The sequence below is a fragment of the Hemiscyllium ocellatum genome, chromosome 10 (genome assembly GCF_020745735.1).
Source record: "Hemiscyllium ocellatum isolate sHemOce1 chromosome 10, sHemOce1.pat.X.cur, whole genome shotgun sequence".
In the NCBI taxonomy this organism is placed as follows: domain Eukaryota; kingdom Metazoa; phylum Chordata; class Chondrichthyes; order Orectolobiformes; family Hemiscylliidae; genus Hemiscyllium; species Hemiscyllium ocellatum.
The window spans coordinates 85,172,591-85,199,777 of NC_083410.1; the positions used below are offsets into that span (position 1 = coordinate 85,172,591).

The 27,187-nt window shown below is 43.6% G+C and overlaps 1 protein-coding gene across 1 annotated transcript in view; it reads left to right on the forward strand.

The window, feature by feature from the left end:
- Positions 1-27,187, forward strand: part of LOC132819831 (ribosome-binding protein 1-like) — a 132,851-nt gene that overhangs the window by 20,803 nt on the left and 84,861 nt on the right. Inside the window, 2 exon segments of the mRNA XM_060831681.1 lie at positions 3,520-3,910; positions 3,913-4,230. Of these exon segments, the coding sequence (XP_060687664.1) occupies positions 3,550-3,910; positions 3,913-4,230 (679 nt within the window). The 5' untranslated portion in view covers positions 3,520-3,549.

A 27,187-nucleotide genomic window follows, 5' to 3' on the forward strand; every position in this document is an offset into this window, starting at 1 on the left:
GTGGCAGAGGCAGGTTCAACTGAGACATTCAAGAGGGTATTGGATGATTACTTTTATAGAAATAAAAGCAGGAGATTGGCCCTGATTCTTATTTGAAGAGCTGACACGACCATGAAGGCCGAATACCCTCCTTCTGTGCTGTAACACTTCCGTGATTCTGTTTCGGACTTCTCTCTGTCTTTGAAGTTTCCCTGGCACTTTACATGCACAACCCAGGACTTTATCAGACAGCAATGAATTTACGGTCTGCAGTCTGTATTTGGCTGTAGCAGCCCTCTTTCTACGAAAACATTTTGGAATTAAAAGTGAAAAAAGTTTTTGTGGTACTTCGAGGTTCTGATCCTCATCAGGACATGCTCCACTCTCTACTTGGGCTCACCTCCTGCTTGGTCCTTCTACGGTAGAAAACAATCCAGGGTCAAAGAGAAAAACCAAGCATATGGAGATCTGGAAAAGGATTGGAGAAAGGAGAAAATGAGAGATTATGAGGAACTGCAATGATTTGGGGGTGGGATGAGAGCAGGGTGAAATAAATAGGTAGCAATAAGGCGCCAGTCTGGCTCAGTGGGTCACATTCTGATCTCTGAAGCAGAAGGTCATGAGTTCAAGTCCTTTGCAGTCACTTCATTGGTTGTAAAATATTTTGAGACATCTTCAGGCTATGAAATGTGCTATATAAATTATTGTTTACTATATTTTATTTATCTGAGACATAGATAGAGCAGGGTGAGGAATGGATGTTGCAGGTTCCAAGTATAGATCTTTCATTAAGAATAGGCAAGGCAGTAAAAGATGGGGAGGTATGGCCTTGTTAGTCAAGGATAGTATAACGGTAGCTGAAAGAACTTTTGACGAGGACTTGCCTATTGAGGTAGTGTGGGCTGACGTCAGAAACAGGAGAGGAGAGGTCACACTGCTTGGAGTTTTTTTATAGGCCTCGGCAGAGTTCCAGGGAGGTGGAAGAAAGGATTAGCAAAATTATTCTGCGTAGGAGTGAAAGGAACAGTGTGGTCATTATGGGGGACTTTAACTTCGCCAATATTGACTGGAAATGCTATAACTCTAGTATATTGGATGGACCAGTTTTTGTCCAATGTGTACAAGAGGGTTTCCTGACACAGTATGTCGAAGGGGAGGCCCCACTGGATCTGGTGCTTGGTAATGAACCAGGCCAGGTGTTTGATTTAATTGTAGGTGAGCACTTTGGAGAGAGTGACCATAATTCAGTCTTGTTTAGTTTGGTGATGGAAAGGGATAGGTACATGCCACAGGTCAACAGTTACTGATCGGGCAAGGGCAATTATCATGCGATTAGGTAAGAATTAGGATGCATAGAATGGGGTAGCAAAATACGGGCATGCAGATGGTTTAAGGAACAGATATTGCATGTCCTTGATAGTTATGTCCCTGTCAGGCAGGGAGGAATTGATAAGGTAAGGGAACCATGGTTTACTACAGAACTTGCATCTCTTGTTAAGCAGAAGAAAGAGGCTTATGTGTTGATGAGTCAAGATGGTTCAGATGAGGTGATGGAGAGTTACAGATCAGCTAGGAAGGATTTTAAGAAAGAGTTAAGAAGAGCAAAGAGAGGACACGAGCAGCCTTTAGCAAATAGACTAAAGGAGAACCCTAAAGCATTCTATCGGCATGTGAGGAATAAGAGGATGACTAGGATAGGAATAGGGCCAGTCAAAGACAGAAGTGGGATGTTTAGTGTGGACCCTGTGGAGATCGGAGAGGTGCTAAATGAACATTTCTCATCGGTTCTCACTCAGGAAAAGGAGAATATTGTAGAGGAGAAGAAAGAGGTATGAGATATTAGACTAGAAAGGATCGAGATTAGTTACGAACAGGTGTTGTCAATTCTAGAAGGAGTGAAAGTAGACAAGTTCCCTGGGCTGGATGGGATTTATCCAAGGATTCTCTGGGAAGCTAGGGAGGAGATAGCAGTGCCTTTGGCTTTGATATTTGAGTCATTCTTGTCTACAGGTTTAGTACCAGAGGACTGGAGGATTGCAAATGTTGTGCCCTTGTTCAAGAAGGACAGTATAGATGACCCAGGTAATTATAGACCAGTGAGCCTTACTTCTGTTGTAGGAAAGGTTATAAGAAATAAGATTTATAATCATCGAGCAAGCAACAGTATGATTTCAAATAGTCAACATGGTTCCATTAAGGGCAGATCGTGTCTCACAAACCTCATTGAGTTTTTTGAGAAGGTGACCAAGTATGTAGATGACGGTAGGACAGTTGACATGGTATACGTGGACTTCAGTAAAATCTTTGATAAGGTTCCACATGGTGGGTTGTTGGAGAAAATGCAGAGGCATGGAATTCAGAGTGATTTAGCAGTTTGGATTAGAAACTGACTTTCTGAAAGAAAGCAGCGAGTGCTGGATGATGGAAAATATTCAGCCTGGAGTCCGGTTACTAGTGGTGTGCCACAAGGATCTGTTTTGGAACCACTGCTGTTTGTCATTTTTATAAGTGACTTAGACACAGGCATAGGTGGATGGATTAGTAAATTTGCAGATGACACTAAAGTCGATGGAGTAGTGGACAGTTTGGAAGAATGTTACAGATTGCAGGGGGACTTGGATAAACTGCAGGATTGGGTTGAGAGGTGGCAAATGGAGTTCAATGCAGCTAAATGTGAGGTGATGCACTTTGGGAAGAATAACAGGAAGACAGAGTACTGGGTCAATGGAAAGATTGTTGGTAGTGTGGATGTGCAGAGGGATGTTGGAGTCCATGTTCACTGGAAGTTGCCACCCAAATAGATAGTGCTGTTAAGAAGGGATATAGTGTGTTAGGTTTCATTTGTTTAGATTGAGTTTCGGAGCCACAGTATTATGCTGCAACTATGCAACACGCTAGTGCGGCCACACTTGGAATATTGTGTACAGTTCTGGTTGCCATATTTCAGGAAGGATGTGGAAGCATTGGAAAAGGCGCAGAGGAGATTTACCAGGATGTTGCCTGGTCTGGAGGAAAGGTCTTATGAGGAAAGGCTGAGAGACTTGGGTCTGTTCTCATTAGAAAGAAGAAGGCTAAGAGGGGATTTGATAGAGACATACAAGATGATCAGAGGATTAGATAGGGTAGACAGTGAAAGTCTTTTTCCTAGGATGATGACGTCAGCTTGTACAAGAGGGCATCACTACAAATTGAGGGGTGATAGATTTAAGACAAATGTCAGAGGCAGGTTCTTTACTCAGAGAGTGATAAGTGCGTGGAATGCCCTACCTGCTAATGTAGTTAACTCAGCCACATTAGGGAGATTTAAACAATCCTTGCATAAGCACATGGATGATGATGGGATAGTTTAGGGGGACGAGCTGAGAATAGGTCGGCGCAACATCGAGGGCCAAAGGGCCTGTTTTGCGCTGTATTGTTCTATGTTCTATGTTCTAGTTCCCTTCTGATTTCAATCTGATATTTCTTCGCCTTGGTTAATTGTTGTTCAAAAGTGAAGAGTCCATGCTTCGATCCATGCTAATGTAATATTTTATTTTGCAGGTCTTATACAAATCGAGTCTTTGAGCAAACATGGACATCTATGACCCACAAACCTTGGGCTTCATGGTGTTTGGTGGCTTCATGGTCATCTCTGCCATTGGAATTTTCTTGGTCTCCACCTTCTCCATGAAGGAAACGTCCTATGAAGAAGCCTTGGCGAAACAGAAAAAAGAGCAGGAAAAGGCTCAACAGGCTAAATCGGAAAAGAAGAAGAAAGAAAAATCTGTGGAGAAGAAAGGAAAACCAAAGAAAAAAGATGAAAAACCCAACGGGAGAATCCCAGAAGCTGAGCCTGTGCAGGATGTCTCAGAGGCAGAGGTTGAAGTTGAGCCTGTTATTGTGCCAACTATTGAGACTCCCATTATGGCCGTTTCGTCTCCTCTTCCTCCTGAGTCTTCCCCCCAGCCTCCAAAGAAAAGAGGAAGAAGGAAAAGAAGGTTGCCAAAGTCGAGCCTGCCCCGAATCCTGTGTCAGCCCATGCTCCTGTTGGCAGCTCCTCTAAACAAGCCCCTGTACCTGTGGTGGAGATGGTTACTAGGGAAGTGCCAGTGATGGCAGTCCCTCCCGTAGGTGCCCAGCAGGTTGTACCCATTGCTGCTACTCCTTCCACTGTAAGTGCCAAAAAGATTGAAGCAACTGCCAACCAAGATGAAGCAAAGCAAGATGCCCCAGCTAAGAAGAGGATTGCATCTAAGAAAAAGTCTGAGCCCAGTGAGTACTTGAGCTTTCTTGTCTCCAGGGTCTAATCTTAAACTGTCAAAATGGATGACATCATCTCTCACACATCTGTCTCTTTCTTCTTTGGGCAATGTGTTTGGAAATGTCTTGAACTGTTTACCCCTCTCTGATAAAGAAAATAACTTTCATTTATATGATACCTTTCACAACGTCAAAATATTCCAAAGCACATTACAGCCACTGAAGAACTTTGGAAGTATAGTGATTATTGTAATGTTGAACACATGGCATCCAAGCAATGTCCAAATCAGTAACGTGACAATGGCCAGGTAATCTATTTTGTTCAATCCTGATGTCTAAATAATCCTCAGGACACTGTGTAGATTCCCCTCCTCTTCAGATTAGCAATTTGGAATCATTATCATCTACCTGAGAAGACAGGGCCCAAGTTTACTGTCTGATTGGAAAGACATACTGAGTATGCAGCACTCCCTCAGTGTAGCATTGTCAGCTTGCATTTTGTGTTCGCCTCTGGACTTAGCCCCTTGACTTTCTAATTGTTACTCACTGTACCAAAGCTGACCGGCATATTAATTTTTTACAGCAGAATGTTAAATATCTGCCAGACTCAATATAATTGCTGTTTTCCTCCAGTTTTTTAAAGATATTTAATATACTGGGAATTTGGTGTACTGTACAGTGCAATACTGTGCGCTGGTTGAACTTTTTTCCAATGACCCTAACCATTTTTCCAAATAGCTGGCTTTATTTTGAAAGTTTATGTCTAACATCATCCAACTGGAAACAATATCCAAAGCCCAAAGTATTGAGGAAAATTGGTGCTCGTAGCTTTAAGTTTTGAATGTCTTAAGATCCATTGTGAGCATCTGTCACAATCTGTTTATTTTGATCTTTTAAACTGAGGAAAAAACAGTGAAACATGACAATGGCTATCATGCTAGCTTTTGCCAAAGTGGCTTTCAAAATTAAAATTTAAAATTTCTGTACATATTAACAACTGAGGAAAGCATTGAAAAAAAATGTCAACTCTATGGACAACCCAGTAAACCTTCCAAGCAGTAGGCCAGCTAGCAATTTCCAGCTAGGCATCAATATCAATATTCGTGAACCGTGGATGACAGGAGAAATTGTACGACTAGCCAAGAGGAAAAGGGAAGCACACATAAGGCCTAGACAGCTAAGAACACAATGGGCCCTGGAGGAATATCAGAAGAGTAGGACTAGTCTTAAGCGAGGAATCAAGCTGGTTAAAAGGGGTCATGAAACAGCGTTAATGAGCAGAATTAAGGAGAATCCCAAAGCATTTTATTCTTATATAAGAAGCAAGCGGGTAACTAGAGAAAGGATTGGTCCACTAAAGGATAATGAAGGAAGGCTGTGTGTCGAATTTGAGAGAATGGGTGAGATTCTGAATGATTACTTTGCATCAGTGTTCACTGAGGAGAGGAACTGATGAATCTTGAGATTAGAGATTGAAGTTTTGATTAGTTTGGATCACGTCAGCATAAGTAGGGAAGATGTATTGGGTATGCTAGAGGTTATTAACGTGGACAAATCCCCAGGACCGGATGGGATCTATCCCAGGTTGCTGAGGGAGGTGAGAGGAAATAGCTGGGGTCCTGACAGATATTTTTGTGGCATCCTCAAATACAGGTGAGGTGCCAGAGGATTGGAAAGTTGCTCATATTGTCCTCCTGTACAAGAAGGGTAGTAGGGATATTCCAGGTAACTACAGACCAGTGAGCCTGACCTCAGAGGTGGGGAAGTTGCTGGAGAGGGTACTGAGAGTTAGGATCGATTTATATTTAGAAGAGCATGGACTTATCAGTGATAGGCAACATATTTTGTGCGGGGGAGATCGTGCCTTACCAACTTAATAGGGTTCTCTGAGAAGTGACCAAGTTGAAAGATGAAGGAAGGGCTGTTGATGTACATGGACTTTAGGTAGGCGTTGGATAAAGTTCCTCATGGTAGACCAACGGAGAAAGTGAAGTCACATTGTGTGCAGGGTGTTCTAGCTAGGTGGATAAAGAACTGGTTGAGCAACAGGAAACAGTAGTAGTTGAAGGGAGTTTCTCGAAATGGAGAAAGGTGACCAGTGTTGTTCCACAGGGGTCAGTGTTGGGGCCAATGTTGTTTGTAATATATGTACATGATCTAGAAGAGGGCACTGTTGGTATGATCAGCAAGACAGGTGGAGCAGCAGAAAGCATACGGGACTGTCTGAGAATACAGGAGGATATAGATAGACTGGAAAGTTGGGCTGAAAAGTGGCAGATGGTTTTCAATCCAGACAAATGTGAGGTGGTGCATTTAGGCAAGTCTAATTCTAGAGCAAATTATACAATGAACGGAAGAGCCTTGGGAAAAGTTGATGGGCAGAGAGATCTGGGAGTGCAGGTCATTTGTACCCTGAAGGTTGCTGCACAGGTGGATAGAGTGGGTAAGAAGGCATATAGTATGCTTGCCTTCATTGGCTGGGGTATTGTGTATAAGAGCTGGCAGGTCATGTTAAAATTGTACAAGACATTGGTTCGGCCGCATTTACAATACTGTGTACAGTTCTGGTCGCCATGTTACCAAAAGGATGTGGACGCTTTGGAGAGGGTGCAGAGAAGGTTAACGAGGATGTTGCCTGGTGTGGAAGGTGCTAGCTATGAAGAAAGGTTGAGTAGGTTAGGTTTATTTTCATTTGAAAAAAGGAGATTGAGGGGGGACCTGATTGACGTTTACAAAATCATGAAGGATATTGACAGGGTGGATAGAAACAAGCCTTTTCCCAGGGTGAAGGATTCAATAATGAGAGGTCACGCTCTCAAGGTGAGAGGTGGAAAGTTTAAGTGGGATACATGTGGCAAGTGCTTCACACAGAGGGTGGTGGGCGTTTGGAACCTGTAGCCAGCAGAGGTGGTAGAGGCAGACATGATAGATTCATTTAAGATGCATCTGGACAGATGCATGAGTAGGTGGGGAGTAGAGGGATACAGATACTTAGGAGTTGACCGACAAGTTTAGACAGTACATTTGGATCGACTCAAGCTTGGAGGGCCGAAGGGCCTAAGGGCCTGTTCCTGGGCTGTAAATTTTCTTTGTTCTTCTTTGTTCCTTATTCTATCAAGGCAAATTCCTTCTGTCTGGGACGAATAGAGTGCCGGGGGATTTGTTAGAGATGCTCAGGAGGCTTTAAACTATTGCCTTTGGGGAGGGAATGGATGGTGGTGTGTGGGACCCAGAGAAATAGTGAGTAAAGAGAGCAGCTTGAGACTGATACAACTGGGAAAAGGAGTAAGTCACACAGTCGGGGCAGGCAGGAACAACACAGAGAACAAGGTAGGACTGATAAATTAAATTGCATTTATTTAATTGCAAAAGGCCTAACAGATAAACAGATGAGGCAGCATCCGAGGAGCAGTAAAATTGACGTTTCGGGCAAAAGCCCTTCATCAGGAATACAGGCAGAGAGCCTGAAGGATGGAGAGATAAATGAAAGGAGGGTGGGGGTGGGGAGAAAGTAGCATAGAGTACAATAGGTGAGTGGGGAAGGGGATGAAGGTGGGGGGGAGGGTGGAGTGGATAGATGGAAAGAAAGATAGGCAGGTAGGACAAGTCATGGGGACAGTGCTGAGCTGGAAGTTTAGAACTGGGGTGAGGTGGGGGAAGGGGAAAGGAGGAAACTGTTGAAGTCCACATTGATGCCCTGGGGTTGAAGTGTTCCGAGGCAGAAGATGAGGCGCTCTTCCTCCAGGTGTCTGGTGGTGAGGGAGCAGCAGTGAAGGAGGCCCAGGACTTCCATGTTCTCGGCAGAATGGGAGAGGGAGTTGAAATGTTGGGCCACAGGACGGTGGGGTTAATTGGTGCGGGTGTCCAGTCTCCCCAGTGTAGAGGAGACTGCATCGGGAGCAACGGATACAATAAATGATATTGGTGGATGTGCAGGTAAAACTTTGGATATGGAAGGCTCCTTTAGAGCCTTGAATGGAGGTGAGGGAGGAGGTGTGGGCGCAGGTCTTGCAATTCCTGCGGTGGCAGGGGAAGGTGCCAGAATGGGAGGGTGGGTTTTTGGGGGGGGGGGGTGTGGACCTGACCAGGTAGTCACGGAAGGAACGGTCTTTGTGGAAGGCAGAAAGGGGTGGGGAGGGAAATATATCCCTGGTGGTGGGGTCCGTTTGGAGGTGGCGGAAATGTCGGTGGATGATTTTTTTTTATGCGAAGGTTGGTAGGATGGAAGGTGAGCACCAGGGGCGTTCTGTCCTTGTTACGTTTGGAGGGGTGGGGATCTGAGGGCGGAGGTGCGGGATGTGGACGAGATGCGTTGGAGGGTATCTTTAACCACATGTGAAGGGAAATTGCGGTCTCTAAAGAAGGAGGCCATCTGGTGTGTTCTGTGGTGGAACTGGTTCTCCTGGGAGCAGATATGGCGGAGGCGGAGGAATTGGGAATACAGGATGGCATTTTTGCAAGACGTAAGGTGGGAAGAGATGTAATCCTGTCTGACATCTCCCTCCCCTTCCTGGACCTCTCCATCTCCATTAATGACGACCAACTTGACACTGACATTTTTTACAAACCCACCGACTCGCACAGCTTGCTGGATTACACCTCTTCCCACCCTACCTCTTGCAAAAATGCCGTCCTGTATTTCCAATTCCTCCGCCTCCACCGTATCTGCTCCCAGGAGGACCAGTTCCACCACAGAACACACCAGATGGCCTCCTTCTTTAGAGACCACAATTTCCCTTCTCTTGTGGTTAAAGATGCCCTCCAACGCATCTTGTCCACATCCTGCACCTCCGCCCTCAGACCCCACCTCTCCAACTGTAACAAGGACAGAACGCCCCTGGTGCTCACCTTCCACCCTACAAACCTTCGCATAAACCAAATCATCCACTGACGTTTCCGCCACCTCCAAACAGACCCCACCACCAGGGATATATTTCCCTCCCCACCCCTTTCTGCCTTTTGCAAAGACCATTCCCTTCGTGACCACCTGGTCAGGTCCACGTTCCCCTACAACCCACCCTCCCATCCTGGCACCTTCCCCTGCCACTACAGGAATTGCAAAACCCTGTGCCCACGCCTCCTCCCTCACCCTCCATCCAAAGCCCTAAAGGAGCCTTCCACATCCATCAAAGTTTTACCTGCACATCCACCAATATCATTTATTGTATCCATTGCTCCCGATGCGGTCTCCTCTACATTGGGAAGACTGGGCGCCTCCTAGCAGAGCGCTTTAGGGAACATCTCCTGGACACCCGCACCAATCAACCACACCGCCCCGTGGCCCAACAGTTCAACTCCCCCTCCCACTCTGCCGAGGACATGGAGGACCTGGGCCTCTTTCACCGCCGCTCCCTCACCACCAGATGCCTGGAGGAAGAGCGCCTCATCTTCCACCTCGGAACACTTCAACCCCAGGGCATCAATGTGGACTTCAACAGTTTCATTTCCTCTTCCCCCACCTCACTCCAATTCCAAACTTCCAGCTCAGCACTGTCCCCCTGACCTGTTCTACATACCTATCTTCCTTTCCAGCTATCCACTCCACCCTATCCCCCACCAACCTATCACCTTCATCCCCTCCCCCACTCACCTATTGTACTCTTTGCTACTTTCTCCCCACCCACCTTTCACTTATCTCTCCACCCTTCAGGCACTCTGCCTGTATTCCTGATGAAGGGCTTTTGCCCGAAACGTAGATTTTACTGCTGCTCGGATGCTGCCTGAACTGCTGTGCTCTTCCAGCACCACTAATCCAGAATCTGGTTTCCAGTATCTGCAGCCATTGTTTTTACCTAGATAAGCAGATGAACTCAGGGATTGGTTGAGAACATAGGAGTGATACCATAGCAATTACAGAGCCATGGCTCAGGGATGTACAGGCAAGGTATAGATTCCATAGGAAGGATATAAAGGGGGGCAAAAGAGGAGGAGAGTGGCATTTTTTGATTAGGGATAAAATTACATCTGTATTTATGGAGGATATTCCTGGTAATACATCCATGGATGATATTTGGGTGGAACTGAGAAATAAGAAAGGAATGATCACCTTATTGGGATTGTACTATCCTCCCCCTCCTCACCCCCAACCCCCCCCCACACACACACACACACACACAATAGTCAGCAGGAAACTGAGAAACACATTTGTAAGGAGATCTCCGTTATCTACAGGAATAATAGGGTGGCTATGGTAGGGGATTTTAACTTTCCAAACATAGACTGGGTCTGCCATTGTGTTAAGGGCTTGGATAGAGAGGAATTTATTAAGTGTGTTTGAGGAAATCTTCTGTATGGGGATGTACCTATGAGAGAAGGTGCAAAATTTGACCTACTCCTGGGAAATAAGGCAGGGCAAGTGTCTGAGGTGTCAGTGGAGGAGCACTTTGGGGCCAGTGACCATAATTCTATTAGTTTTAAGTTAGTGATAGAAAAAGATAGACCGGATCTAAAAGTTAAAGTTATAAATTGGAGGAAGGCAGATTTTGACAGTGTTAGGCAAGAACTTTCAAAAGTTGATTGGAGAGTGGGTGTTCACCCCCAAAAATGGAAAGCCTTAAAAAATGAGGTAATAAGAGTCTAGAGACAATATGTTCTAGTTAGGGTGAAGGGCAAGACTGGTAGGTGTAGGGAATGTTGGAATACTAGAGAAATTGAGGTTTTGGTCAAGGAAAGAAAAGGAAGCCTATGTCAGGTATAGACAGCACAGATCGGGTGAATCCTTAGAGTATAAAGGCAGAGGGAGTATATTTAACAGGGAAATCAGGAGAGCAAAAAGGGGAAATGAGATAGCTTTGGCAAATGGGGTTAAGGAGAATCCAAAGGGATTCTACCAATGCATTAAAGACAAAAGGATAACCCGGAGAGAATAGGGCCCCTTGAAGGTCAGAAAGGCTGCCAACGCATGGAATCGCAGGATATGGAAGAGATACTAATTGAGTATTTTGCATCAGTGGTTAATATGGAGGAGGATTTGGAAGATAGAGAACAAGGGGAAATTAATACCGACTTCTTGAAAAATGTCCATATTACAAAGGAGGAGGTGTTGGGCATTTTAAAACACAAAAGTTGGATAAATCTCTGAGACCTGATTAAAAGTACCCTAGAACTCTGTGGGAAGGTATGGAAGTGATTGCTGGGCCCCTTACTGAGATATTGGTATCATTGATAGCTATAGGTGAGGTGCCAGAAGACTGGAGGTTGGCTAATGTTGTGCCATTATTTAAGAAAAGTGGTAAGAAAAAGCAAGGGAACCGGTGAGCCTGACATGGGTTGTGGGCAAGTTGTTGGAGGGAATCCTGAGGGATTGGATTTGACTGTATTTGGAAAGGCAAGAACTGATTAGGGACAGTCAACATGGCTTTGTTCATGGGAAAATGTGGTTTAATGAAATAACGAAGATGATTGATGAGGGAAGAGCAATTAACATGATCTATATGGACTTCAGTAAGGCGTTCAACAAGGTTTCTCGTGGTAGACTAGTTACCAAGGTTAAATCACATGAAATAGAGGGAGAACTAACTATTTGGATACATAACTGGCTTGAAGGCAGAAGACAGAGGGTGGTGGAGGGTTGCCTTTCAGACTGGAGGCCTGTGACCAGTGGTGTGCCACAAGGATCAGTGCTGGGTCCATTGCTTTTAGCCATTTATATAAATAACTTGGATGTGAACATAGGGGGTATGGTTAGTAAGTTTGTAGACTGGAGGTGTATTGCACAGCAAAAAAGGTTATCTCTGAGTACAGCGAGATCTTGATCAGATGAGCCAATGGGCTGAGGAGCAGCAGATGGAGTTTAATTTAGATAAATGTGAGGTGCTGCATTTTTGGAAAGGCAAATCAGGACAGGATTTATTTACTTAATGGTAAGGTTCTGGGGGGTGTTGCTGAACAAAGAGACCTTGAAGTGCAGGTTCTTAGTTCCTTGGAAGTGGAGTCGCAGATAGATAGGATAGTGAGGAGTACATTTGGTATGGTTCCTTTATTGGTCAGTGCATTGAGCATAGGAGTTGGGAGGTCATGTTGCGGCAGCACAGGACATTGGTTAGGCCACTTCTGGTCCGTGCAATTCTGGTCTGCCTGCGATAGCAAGGATGTTGTGAAACTTGAAAGGGTTCAGAAAAGATTTACAAGGATGTTGCCAGGGTTGGAGGGATTGAGCTATAGGGAGAGGCTGAATAGGCTGGGGCTGTTTTCTCTGGAGCATCAGAGGCTGAGGGGCGATGTTACAGAGGCTTATAAAATCATGAGGGGCATGGATAGGTAAATAGACAAGGTCTTTTCCCTGGGGTGGGCCAGTCCAGAACCAGATGGCATAGGTTTAGGGTGAGAGGGGAAAAATATAAAGGGACTAAAGGGATCAACTATCTCACGCAGAGGGTGGTACATGTATAGAATGAGCTGCCAGAGGAAATGGTGGAGGCTGGCACAATTACACCATTTAAAATGCATCCAGATGGGTTTATGAATAAGAAGGGTTTAGTGGGATATAGGTCAAATGCTGGCAAATGGGACTAGATTTATATCAGATATCTGATTGGCATGAACTGGAAGGGTCTGTTCTGTGCTGTACATCTCTGAGTGTATGTTGGAATTATCTCCTCACGTTTATAGTGAATCTACTGCAAATATCAAAGAGCAAAGCTCAGTGTACTGCTCAAGTTCAGTGTGGTTATACTCACAATTTCACATTTCAACCTCATCACCACAGAGGCATCAAGTGGTTCCTGGTTATGGGGTTGTTAAGCCATGGCTCAATGGGTAACACTTTCTTTCTGAGTCAGAAGATTGTGGATTCAAGTTTCTCTCTAGAGTAGTTCAATTCACATTATCCTAGACACTCCTTACTGGTCCAGATAGAAATGGTTGATTCTTGTAGGACTAAAGGGCTGGTGTGTGGAGTGCAATAATTCTCCAAATCCCCATTAGTGAAACCAAATTGTGTGGATATACTATTTATCCGATCATTCTGAAAAATCATTTAGAAGTTCTACCATTTGTTAATTCAGTGGAAGTAATCAAGCTATGCTAAATTGTACACAATGTTAAAACAATGTATTTTTAATAACAGATTGCAATTATATAGCACTTTTAAAATATATAAAAACAAACCTTAAAAAAATTCACTGCAGTATGATAAAACTTAATCTCAAATCAAGCTGCATGGAGCAAAATTAGGATGACTGATTAAACTTTTGGTGAAAAAAAATCATAGAATTAAGGAACATCTTGAGAAGGGAGGAGCAGAGAGTGAATTTCAGAGTTTAGGGCTCAGGCAGCTAAGACTAAAGCTGTCACTGGTGTGGAGAAGGAAATCAGGATCAGCACAGTGTCAGAATTGAGGTGCCTGGTAATATTGATCATGTTAAAGGACTGGAGTAGGTCAGAGATAGGAGAAGCAAGACCATTGAAGACATGAATCAGAGTTAAAAATTGAAGCACTGGTCAGTGTTGATTAACAAGCAGAAGGTCCTGGCTTCTAATTCTTCCTGAGCAGGTGGGAATGAGAGGGTACAGAGACTGCTGTTGACATTAAGGCCATATTTGACCAAGTGTTGCACCAGGGAGACCTAGGAATGGGGGAAAACTCTCGACTGTAGGATCATGCTTGGCACAAAGGAAGATGGTGGTAGTCATTGAAGGCCAGTGATCTCAACACTGGGACATCTCTGCAGGAGTTTCGCAGTGTAGTGTCCTAGACTCAACCATGTTCAGTTGTTTCATCATTGACCTTCCCTCCATCATAAGGTCAGAAGTGGGGATGGTTGCCAACGATTGCACACTGTTCAGGATTATTTCCGACTCCTCAGATACTGAAAGATGCCATGTTTGCAGTATTCTGGTCTGAAAGATGCCATGTTTGATGCAGTATTCTGGTTTGGGCTGACAAGTGGTAGGTCACATTAGTGCCACAGAAGTAATGGCAAAGACCATTTCCAATAAAAGAGAATGTAACCACTGCCCCTTGACATTCAATTGTGTTTCCAAAACTGAATACACCGCTATAGTCTTCCTGGTTTTATATTGACCAGAAAATGAACTAGACAAGCAATATAAATACTGGAGCTACAACAGCAGGTCAGAAGCTAAGGACATCTCCTGATCCACCGTCTACAGGGCACAAGTCAGGAGAGTGATTCGATACTCCCCACTTGCTTCGATGAGTGCAGCTTCAACAACACTCAAGCTTGACACCATCCAGGACAAAGCAGCCTGTTTGATCGGTACCACATCCACATCCATTCGTTCCTTCCATTTACTCCTTCCATCACAGATGCACAGTGGTAGCAATGTGTAGCATCTACAAGGTGCACTGCAGACATTCACCAAAGCTCTTCGAATACACCTTACAAGTCCATTACCACTACCAGCCAGAAGGACAAGGACATCAAATACATGGGAACACTACTACCTGCAAGTTCCCCTCACCAAGCCTCTCCATCCTGACTTGGAAACATCCAAGTCACTGGGTCAAAATTCTGAAACTCCCTCTCTCATGGAGTTTTGGATGTACCTACGCCAAATGGACTGCAGCAGTTCAAGAAGGCAGCTCACCACCATCTGATGAGGGATGCCCAACCAGTGATGCCCAGTCCCATGAGTGAATAAAAAAACACAATCAAATGGAATGAAAACAAATGATTATTCTAACATTGCTGTTTGCAAACAAAATTATCATATTTTTTCATTGTATAGCACTAGTTCAAACTACTTAATTGGCTGTAACTCACTTAAGGGCATCACGAGGTCATGGAAGATGTTATGTTTGGCAAGATCTTTCCACTCTCTATTTCTGTATCAAAGCATATGACCTTATGAATGTGTCATCCTTGAACCACCACTTCCTCACTTGGTTTCACTACCACAGGACAGGCCATTGGCATGTGCCCTGCACCTGGGTTTTTTTGGGTTATCCACTTTTGATAAAAGGGACTTTTCTGCACGTACATGTTAATCTTTAATGGGGTTAAAAAATGCAGATGTTTTATTTCATTTGAACTTCAATCCAGTTTGACTAGAATCAAAAACTTATAATAGTGATGTAAGGGGGTCTTGTAACACATTTGTAGTGCCCTTCTCTCAGGGCCAGGAGGCCTGGGTTCAAGTCTCCTCTGTCCCAAACATGTGTCATAATGTGTCAGAACAGGTTGATTAACAAAATCTACACTGGGGATGTGAGGAATCTTCTTCTGCCAAACAGAAGAACAGTTCATGCTAATGCTATTACTGCCCCATGTATATTCAATTACGCGGTTAAAAACAAGTGAGGATTGAGCGTCCACTCCTCTGGCACCTGTTTGTGTAGAGTGACATTCAACTGAGGACTTTGCCTTTTATAGATTAAAATGTGGCCCTGCAGTCAAACTAACCGGGTATTGTGCAGTTAAGTATCTGGCAGCCCTGGGGCTAGGACACAGAGTAAACTTTACGCTGGGGTGGGGGGATGGCATGGAGCGAGAAACATAACATTTTGAAGTTAATGATTTATATTTCATGTCAGTCTGTGTGTCCCCTACCTTCCGTGTTATTATCGTCAGATGAATAAAATTGTGCGGATGCTATTTTCCAGCAAAAAGTTAAGCAGAAGTTGCACAAATGACAGTTGAAGCAGAAAAGTAAAGGAGGCATCTGACACAACGAAGATGTTTCCTTTCCTAATATTGAAATTTTCTGTTGTATTTTTCTGCCTTTCCCTTGCATCTCTCCCCTGTGTGCATGCATGTAACTGGCCTATAGATTCAGGTTACAAATGAAGAGAAACGGCCAGACGAAGGTGATATATGCTAGCTGGAGGGCAAGGCTGATATAGATTGGATGGACTGAATGTCCTGCTGCTGTTTCCCAATTCCTGTGGATCTGCATGTGGTGTCCTGCTTCATTTAAACCAGAGTCTCTCTCTGGTGTCTTGGCCAACTTTTAATTCTCAATCAGCATCACCAACAAAGAATAGCTAATGATCATTTGTGAGACCTTGCCTTGTGCAAATAGGTTATTTAAATTGCAACAGTACCTGCACTTCAGGAAGTATTTCATTGGCTGCCAAAAGTCTAGGGACATTCTGAAATCATATAAGTTGCGATTTAAATATAAATTATGTTTTTCCACAGTTGATCTTAAGACTGATTGCAAGAGTGTCATGCCCAGTGAGTTGTGTTTTGCTATTCTTGTCTGAGAATGTAAGGTTCCATTGCGTAGATTGTAAACTTAGTGCTGCTTTCCTACATTGATACAGTGCCAGTTATATCTACAGTGAGCACCTTGCACGGAGTCAAACCTGTTCACCTCTGAGAAATCACTTGGACAGGATCTTGATAAGTTGGCATGGAGGAAATCAGAGACTGTTGCTTGATATATTTCTTCTGTCAATAAAGTTTGTTGAAAGATGAAAGGTCACAGACGAACTCCCAGTTGCCTGCTTGGGAACGGATAATCCTTTTGAGACTACTTGAAACATTTTAACCAAATGTGATTATGCTTGTGTTGTTCAAAGAAGATTCCTCTCAGTGTTGTTGGGGAGGTGGGAAGCTTAGGTCATACAGACCAATAGCCCTGCTGTGCACATATTTGGGTTTTCGCAACACAATCTCAAGAGGCTTTCCCGGTTTTGTTTGCTGGTTTGACATGATGCCTGGCACAAACCGTCTCTCTCTCTCTCTCGTATATCTTGTTGTAGATGGAGGTGTAGGTCTGGTGGGTTGATGTCATCTCTCTTGGCTGCCCTTTGTGTTTGTTTGTGATTGTGTGAGCTGCCCCATCACTTGTGAGGGAAAGCTGAGAGTTTGTTTGTCTTTGGCAACATCTGGTCAGCAGATGAACAGTGATGAAAGTTCATTAACCCTACAACTGCCAGTTGTTTCTGTAACTAGGGGACCTGTGGCAGCACTCAGATTGCTTTTAAAAGAAACCAGAGAAAAAAAGATTTACTCTGCTCCTTTTGTAAACTCAGCATGTACATATATAGTCAATAAAATACATTGTAATAGTGAATGCATTCCAAAACAAAAATGCAGGAAGTTTGACAGTTGATGTTTCACATCAAGGTTCTGTGTATGGTAATGAGGTTTTCTGTATTTTTGAGTGGTCCTTTTGAGATTTACTAGGATGTTGCCTGGTATGGAAGGGAGGTCTAATGAGAATGAATGGGCTCTCCTTTGAAAGCTCAGTTGGTAGAGCGGAGGACTGTATTGTTTCAAATCCATCATCATGAGCTCGCTGGTTCAGTTCCAGCTCGAAGGAGTCTACGCTTCTGATTTTGATGTGGAGGTGTCGGTGTTGGACTGGGGTGTATACAAAGTTAAAGATCACACAACACCAGGTGATAGTCCAATAGGTTTATTTGGAAGCACTAGCTTTTGAAGTGCTGCTCCTTCATCAGGTGGTTGTGGGACAACCTTTATAAAGTCTGTGTCTTATGATACTGCACCATGACCACTTGATAGAGAGGCAACACTTTGAAAGCTAGTGTGCTTCCAAATAAACCTGTTGGACTATAACCTGGTGCTGTGTGATTTTTAACTTTCTTAGAGCAGCATGGTGGCTCAGTGGTTAGCACTGTGACCTCACAGCACCATGGACCAGGTTCGATTCTGCGCTCAGGCAACAGTGTGGAGCTTGCACATTATCCCTGGCTCTGCATGGGTTTCCTTTGGGTGTTACGGTTTCCTCCCATAGCCCAAGAAATGCAGATTAGGTGGATTGTCCATGCTAAATTACTCATAACGTCCAGGGATGTACAGGCTAGTTGGATTAACCATTGGAAATCAGGGTTACAGGGATAGGGTAGGATGGTGGGTCTGGATGGGATGCTGTTCGGAGGATCAGGCCTGCTTCCACACTGTAGGGATTCTATGATTCTAATTACTGGTTTGGACACCAAAGGGAACTTGTCTCCTGCTCTTTGAAGTTGTACTTTGGAATCTTTAATACTTGTGAGCAGACATCTCTTCTGAATGATGGCACCTCAGACTGTGCAACAGTCCAATAGGCCTACACTCAAATATAATTCTAGATTTTGTGTTCAGGTCTCTGTAATGGAATTTGAACATGGTACCTTGAGGTTCTGAAAGCTTGGTGCAGCCAACTGAGTCAAGGCAGTCACTAGACTAATGGAATGGGGAAATGGGAAGCAATAGACGTTAACACCTCAATAGTGAAGGTTACCCATCTGAAATGAGGAATAAAGAGGGCTAAAAGGGGTCATGAAATATCTTTAACAAACAGGGATATGGAAAATCACAAATTCTTTCATGTGTATATAAAGAGCAAGAGGGGAACTTAAAAAAAAGGGTTGTCCCACTGAAGGACAAAGGAGGGAAGTTATACGTGAAGTCGGAGATAATAGGTGAAATTCTTAATGAACTTTGCATCGGTGTTCACCGAGGAGAGGGACACATAACACAGAACATTACAGCGCAGTACAGGCCCTTCAGCCCTCGATGTTGTGCCAACTTGTGAAACCAATCTGATGACAAAAAGTAGACGGCTCAGCACCAATCCTTGTGGCACTCCACTGGTCACAGGCCTCCAGTCTGACAAACAACCCTCTACCACCACCCTCTGTCTTCTATCTTTGTGCCAGTTCTGTATCCAAATGGCTAGTTCTCCCGGTATTCCATGAGACCTAACCTTGCTAATCAGTCTCCCGTGGGGAATCTTGTTGAACGCCTTACTAAAGACCATGTAGATCACATCTACTGCTCTTCCCTCATCAATCTTCTTTGTTACTTCTTCAAAAAACTCAATCAAGTTTGTGAGACATGATTTCCCATGCACAGAGCCATGTTGACTGTCCCGAAGGACAAAGGAGGGAAGCTATACGTGAAGTCGGAGGTAATAGGTGAAATTCTTAATGAACTTTGCATCGGTGTTCACCGAGGAGAGGGACACATAACACAGAACATTACAGTGCAGTACAGGCCCTTCGGCCCGCGATGTTGTGCCAACTTGTGAAACCAATCTGATGGCCATCTAACCTACAGCATTCCATTATTATCCATTTAGATGTCCAATGTCCATTGAAATGCCCTTAATGTTGGCGAGTCTACTACTTTGCAAATACATGTGCATCCTGTCCCTCAGGATTCCCTCCAACAATTTGCCCACCATTGAGGTCAGGCTCACCGGTCTATAGTCCCCTGGCTTGTCTTTACTGCCCTTCTTAAACAGTGGCACCACGTTTGCCAACCTCCAGTCTTCCAGCACCTCACCTGTGACTATTGCTGATACAAATATCTCAGCAAGAGGCCCAGAAATCACTTCTCTAGCTTTCCACAGAGTTCTCGTGTACATCTGATTAGGTCCTGGGGATTTATCCACTTTTAACCATTTCAAGACATCCAGCACTTCCTCCTCTGTAATCTGGATATTTTGCAAGATGTCACCATCTATTTCCCTCCAGTCTATATCTTCCATATCCTTTTCCACAGTAAATACTGATGCATAACATTCATTTAGTATCTCCCCGATTTTCTGTAGCTCCACACAAAGGTAGCCTTGCTGATCTTTGAGGGGTCCTATTCTCTCCCTAGCTACCCTTTTGTCCTTAATATTCTTGTAAAATCCCTTTTGGATTCTCCTTAATTCTATTTGCTAAAGCTATCTCATGTCCCCTTTTTGCCCTCCTGATTTCCCTCTTAAGTATACTGCTACTTCCTTTATACTCTTCGAAGGATTCACTCGATCTTTCCTGTCAATACCTGACATATGTTTCCTTCTTTTTCTTAACCAAACCCTCAATTTCTTTAGTCATCCAGCATTCCCTATACCTACCAGCCTTTCCTTTCACCCTGACAGGAATATACTTTTTCTGGATTCTCGTTATCCCATTTCTGAAGGCTTCCCATTTTCCAGCCGTCCCTTTACCTGTGAACATCTGCCTCCAATCAGCTTTCGAAAGTTCTTGCCTAATACCGTCAAAATTGGCCTTTCTCCAATTTAGAACTTCAACTTTTAGGTCTGGTCTATCCTTTTCCACCTTACTAGTTTAAATCCTCCCAAGCAATTCTCACAAATTTCCCTGCCAGTATATTAGTCCCCTTCCAATTTAGGTGCAATCCGTCCTTCTTGTAAAGGTCACTTTTACCCCAAAAGAGATTCCAATGATTCAAAAATGTGAATCCTTCTCCCATACACCATCTCCTCAGCCATGCATTCATCTGCTCTATACTCCTATTCCTGCCCTCACTACCTCGTAGCACTGGGAGTAGTCCAGATATTACTACCCTTGAGGACCTCCTTTTTAAATTTCTGCCTAACTCTCTGTAATCTCCCTTCAGAATCTCAACCTTTTCCCTTCCTGTATAGTTGGCTCCAATGTGGACAATGACCGTCTCCCCCATGAGAACATTTTGCATCCTGTCTGAGACATCCTTAATCCTGGCACCAGGGAAACAACACACCATTTTGCTTTTTCTCTGCTGGCCACAGAAACGTCTATCTGTACCTCGGACTACACAATCCCCTAACCCAATTGATCTCTTGGAAGCCGATGTATCCCTCGTTGCATTAGAGCGAGTCTCAATAACAGAAATTTGGCTGTTTGTGCTACGTTCCCCTGAGAAGCCATCACCCCCTACATTTTCAAAAATAGCATGCCTGTTTGAAATGGGTATATCCACAAAAGACTCCTGCACTCTCTTATCCTTCCTGGAGTTAACCCATCTATGTGACTGTGTACCTGAGACTTTTCCCTCTTCATATAACTGCCATCCATCACATACTGTTGCTGTTGCAAATTCCTCATCACTTCTATCTGTCTCTCCAACCGATCCACTCGATCTGATAGGATTCACATCCAACAGCATTTATGGCAGATATAATCTTCAGTAACCCTTAAACTCTCTTTAAACTGTCGGAGGCTGGGGGGTGACTTTATAAAGGTTTACAAAATTATGAGGGGCATGGATAGGATAAATAGACAAAGTCTTTTCCCTGGGATCGGGGAGTCCAGAACTAGAGAGCATAGGTTTAGGGTGAGAGGGGAAAGATATAAAAGAGACCTAAGGGGCAACTTTTTCACGCAGAGGGTGGTATGTGTATGAAATGAGGCTGGTACAATTGCAACACTTAAGAGGCATTTGGATGGGTATATGAATAGGAAGGGTTTGGAGGGATATGGGTCGGGTGCTGGCAGTTGGGACTAGATTGGGTTGGGATATCTGGTCGGCATAGACGGGTTGTACCGAAGGGCCTGTTTCCATGCTGTACATCTCTATGACTCTAAGTACATGCCACTGCAAAGGTCATTTTTGCTCCTTCAGAATTTACAGACCCAGAAAATAACACTGTCTTGTTCCTCTACAAAACACTGCCCCAGGTTAAATTAATAGCTATGGCTTATATTTTAAGTTTAATCAAGAGACTTATCTTCAATCTAGATAGAACCCACTGTACTTACTAATACAGCCTTTCTCTTGGACAGACTTAAAACAACAATTAACTTATCTGATTCTGTGCTGTGAACTTCGCCCAAACCGGTTCCTCCAAGATTAGTTGTGAAATTCACTGTTTGTTAATTTTCCCAGATGCACTCCAATGTCCAGCGACACGTGAATTCAAACAGCAAAGGCAGTAACTTTTTTTTTCTCCCCCTCTCCTCTCTCGTCTCTCCTCTCTCCTCTCTCCTCTCTCCTCCTCTCTCCCTTTCTCCCTCTCTCTCCTCCTCTCTCCTCCTCTCTCCTCCTCTCTCCTCCTCTCTCCCTCTCTCTCTCTCCCCTGCACTGTCCTCACCATGTGCTTCCTTTGTCTGTTCTTCTCCCTTTTAAAACTGCTGTTATTTTGACATTTTTTTCCAAAGTTCCAAAACAATGCAACAGTATATAAAATAGTAATTGCTGTTCCTGGAATTCAAGGAAATCACCTCCAGCACCTAAAATACCTCAAAAAAAACTAGCAGCTCTTACAGCCAGAATTTTCTTCTGTCCTCCATCTTGGATTACCCAGTATCCTCCCTAGGTCCGGATGGGATCCACCCCAGGTTACTGAGGGAAGCGAGAGAGGAAATAGCTGGGGCTTAACAGACATCTTTGCAACATCCTTGAACATGGGTAAGGTCCTGGAGGGTTGGAGAATTGCTAATGCTGTCCCCGTGTTTAAGAGGGATAGCAGGGATAATCCAGGTAATTATAGATTGGAGGGCCTGACATCAGTAGTTGGGAAGCTGCTGGAGAAGATACCGAGGGATAGGATCTATTTACATTTGGAAGAAAATGGGATTATCAGTGATAGGCAGCATGATTTTGTGCAGGGAAGGTCATGTCTTACAAACTAATAGAATTCTTTGAGGAAGTGATAAAATTGATTGATTGAGGGAAGGGCTGTAGATGTCATATGAATGGACTTCAGTAAAGCGTTTGATAAAGTTTCCCATGGTCGACTGATGGAGAAAGTGAAGTTGAATGGGGTCCAGGGTGTACTCGCTGATGAATAGGGAACTGGCTGGGTAGCATGAGAGTGAGTAGTAGTGGAAGAGAGTTTCTCAAAGTGGAGACCTGTGACCAATGATATTCTGCAGGATCCATGTTGGGACCACTGTTGTTTGTGATATACCTAAATGATCTGGGGGAAGGTATAGGTGGTCTGATTACCAAGTTTGCAGATGACACTAAGATTGGTGGAGTAGCAGATAGTGAAGGGGACTATCAGAGAATGCAGCAGAATATAGATAGATTGGAGAGTTGGGCAGAGAAACGGCAGTTGGAGTTCAATCCGGGCAAATGCGAGGTGATGCATTTTGGAAGATCCAATTCTAGAACAAACTATACTGTAAATGGAAAATTGATGTACAGAGAGATCTGGGTGTTCAGGTCCATTGTTCCCTGAAGATGGCAACGCAGGTCAATAGAGTGATCAAGAAGGCATACAGCTTGTTTTCCTTCACTGGACTGGTTATTGAGTACAAGAGTTGGTGGGTCATGTTTTGGTTGTAAAGGACTTTGGTTTGGCACATTTGGAATACTGCATACAGTTCTGGTTGCCACATTACCAAAAGATGTGGATGCTTTGGAGAGGGTGCAGAGGAGGTTCACCAGGATGTTGCCTGGTATGGAGGGCGCTAACCCTGAAGAGAGGTTGAATAGATTAACATTATTTTCAATAGAAAGATGGAGGTTGAGGGGAGACATGATTGAAGTCTACAAAACATGAGAGGTAAAGACAGAGTGGATAGCAAGAAGCTTTTTCCCTGAGTGGGGGGACTCAATTACTAGGGCGTCACAAGTTCAAAGTGAGAATGGAAAAGTTTGAGAGATATGCATGGAAAGTTCTTTACGCAGAGGGTGGTGGGTGCCTGGGGCATATTGCCAGCGAAGGTGGTAGAGGCGGGCACGATAGCATCATTTAAGATGTATCTATGCAGATACACGAATGGGCAGGGCGCAGAGGAATTCAGATCTTTGGAAAATAGGTGACAGGTTTAGATAGAGGACCTGGATCAGCACAGGCTTGGAGGGCCTGTGCTGTAATTTCCTTTGTTCTACTTCTTTGTTCTTTTTTATGAAGTTTAGACTAGGATGACGTAGTCTCTCTATTTCTCATTCTCATACACTTTCATCCTATACCTCTTTTGCTAGTTACCATCATGCACATACTATCAAGTGCATTCTGTCTGTCCTATAAGCATGTGTTTTTCTCTCTCGTGCTTGAATGAATAATAAAAGTGGCTCATGCTTTATTCCCTCCTTCCTATGACCCTAGGGATGCAGAAACTAATTTAGCACACCTAAAGATGTCCTTGTTGATATCATCAAACTTGTCAGCAATCATCCATTGAAGCTGCAACCTTCTGAACCTGCCTTTTTCTATTTTAATTGAATTGTGCACTGTTGGCTCTGTAGCCTGTCTGATTGCTGTGCATCCTGATTCACCTTTAAGGACCAAAGAAAGTATTTAGTGGGTTGTTGTCATAAGCGTCAAGAGTGGAGATGTGGGAAAACTATTTCCTCAAAGAGGTGAGTATAATTTTAAACATAGAGTTAGACAAGATCAGCAAGCACACACAAAGGGTCATGAAAAATCTGGCAAACACTGCCCCCAAAACACTGGAGGCATACTGGAACTTTCAAGAAGGTGTTCCTGATAATGAGTAATATATTAGCATGGATTGAGGATTGATTAGCAAGCAGACGACAGAATTGGGGTTAATGGCTTTTTTCCTGGTTGGAAAGTCGTAATTACTGGAATACCATGAGGACTAGGCCTAGAGCCTCAATTATATACTATCGACTAATGACTTGGAAGAGTAGGTAGAGTGCCATGTTTCCAGATGTGCTGATATAAAAATAAGTGGGACTCATTTTGTGGTAAGGACATAAGGAATCCACAAGAGGATATAGGTAGGTTTAATGTGTGGGAAAAAGCTTGGCAGAAGGAGTCCCTATAGTGTGGACACAGACCATTTGGCCTGTCAAATCCATTCCAACCCTCCAAAGAACATTCCATCCAAACCCTGGGACTCTGCATTTTCCACAGCTAATCCACCTCACTTGCGTATCCTTGGACACTGTGAACAATTTACCAAGGCCAGTCCAACTAACCTGCACATCTTTGCATTATGGGAGGAAACCCACACAGACACAGCACAAATGTGCAAACTTCACACAGGCAGTCACCCGAGGTTGGAATCGAACCCTGGTACTGTGAGGCAGGAATGCTGACTACCGAGCCACCACACTGCCCGTATGGTGCTTAATGTAGGGAAGTGTGAGGTCATATACAAGGATCAAAAAGCACATTATTATTAAATGGAGACACACTCCAAAAAAAGGTGCAGCATAGGGGGAACTGGGTGTTCCTGTGAATGAAACAAAATGTTAGCATGAAGGTGAAGCAATTAATCAAGAAGAAAAATGAAGTTTTGGCCTTTATTGTTAGAGATTTGGTGTTTAAAAGTAGGGAAATCTTATTACCACTTTATAGTGGGGAGGTAGGGGGTGGGGGTGGAGGCAGGCATGAGAGGCCAAATTGCCTATTCCTGCTCCTACGTTTTACAGGGGATAGGGCTGCAGATGCTGGAGATCAGAGTCGAGAGTGGAGTGCTGGAAAAGCACAGCAGGTCAGGCAGCATCCGAGGCGCGGGAGAATCGACGTTTCGGGCATATGGTTTTTATTTTGTTGGGTAAGATTTATGGAGGGATTTAGAGCAATGATGAGTAAATGGAACTGAGCTGTGAATCTTTTCATGAACTAATTAATCTTGTAGCTGAATGGCTTCCTCCTGAGAGACGTTCAAACTAGTATCCTGGTATAATTATAGCACCACCAAATTATCCACTGAAAGGTAAGATGGACTTGCAGCTCGGTTGTCTCCAGTAGCAAAGTTGTTTTTACAGACATTTTAGCACTGAGATGATTTTTGGACATGACTGACCTTTGACAGCAGCCAAGGTCAAATGGTTAGAACAATAATGTTCGGCAGCAGTCCAGTGGATTAGTGCATTAGCATCAGAGAGTGTTAAAAGTCTAGAAGTGCAATAGGGGAAGTGTTTACTAAAAAAAAAGACATATTTATGTCGGCCTTTTATGATCTAATTAAATTCCAAGTGGTACTTCAGCTGTGCAGTTATGTTCATATGTTCCTGAAATGGCACCTGTACTCTCAGCCTTCTGATTCAGTGAAATACTACCACTAAGGCCCAGTTGATACCTTAATCAAGGCACAATTAACCACCTCACTGGACTATAATATGAAAGAAAGATTTATATGTATTCAAGTACTTCATTGTATTTGAATTCCTTTATAAAAATATATTTAGTAGTCTGCACTCATTCAGATGGAGTGACTGTTTGGAAATTATATTTTAAAATTGATAAGGTTGTGGGAGCAATGTGTTTGTTCCGTGGCAGGGCTGTGAACTGATGACTGTCCTGTTATTGCAGGGCTCCTCCTGTTGCCAATCCCAAAGCAAGTGCACTTGGTTTTCCAATCTCTGGATGTGGCAGTAGTCGACTGATACATTTTCAATGGGAAGATACAATGGGAAGGGAAATAGTTGTGAATGCTGCCAAGGGTTTGTGGTGATGAAGCAGCACATCACAATCCTATATTACAACAGGGATTACACTTCAAAAGTATTTTGTTGCCTCTCAAATTAAATTTGAGGTTGTGAAAGCTGCTATATAATGCAGAAATAGGTTGTTTGTAAAGTACTTGTCAACTTTAAACTTCAACTTCGAATCCACACTTGACAAAACAAAGTTGAGATGGAATAAGGAAGCATAATTAATAAAATAACATTTAAATGTTGTTAAGGCCTTCAGCTCTGTCAAAACTCTCAATTCAGCTGACCTGCTATTCCCATTTTCAGCCTTAAATGAAATGAGGAAACATTATATAGCATTAACAACATTAGCCTTAATTATTTAAATAAATAGTGTTTTCATATGCTGTATAGAGTTTGCTCCGATCATGTATATCCAAAGTTATCAAATTTAAAACGTCACAAGGACTCCATAAATGTCCCATATAAATATAAATTGTGCCTTTTCACAATATATGCTTATTCCTGTAAGGGCATGTTTAGAATACCCATCAAAGCTCGTGTGTGGCCAGATGTCTATTGTGGTTTGCTGATATTTCTAAAATGCCTGGTTGCGCTTCATTCAGACTCCCTGTTTGCAGTGGAAAATAATCACTGCTGAAGGTTTAACCCATGTAGCACTGGTTTTATTTTCCTACAGTGAAATACTGATAAGTCCAGGCCTAGTTAATCATTAGCTTATCCACCGTCTAAAACATTCTCTGAGCAGTCCTGTTCAGTATGACAAGGGCAGTAGGTTGTTAGCAGTTGACTACCTCCAGGTTCCCAATCAAGTAACACACCAGCACATTTCTGATTGTTCATCTGATGTCCATATTGCCCATCCCTTAATCGTCCCAGGGCAGTTAAAAGCCATTTACATTGCTGTGGATCTGGAGACACCTGTAGGATGATTTTGTTCCCTAAAGGGCATTGGTGTGAGAGCTAGTTTTATTTAA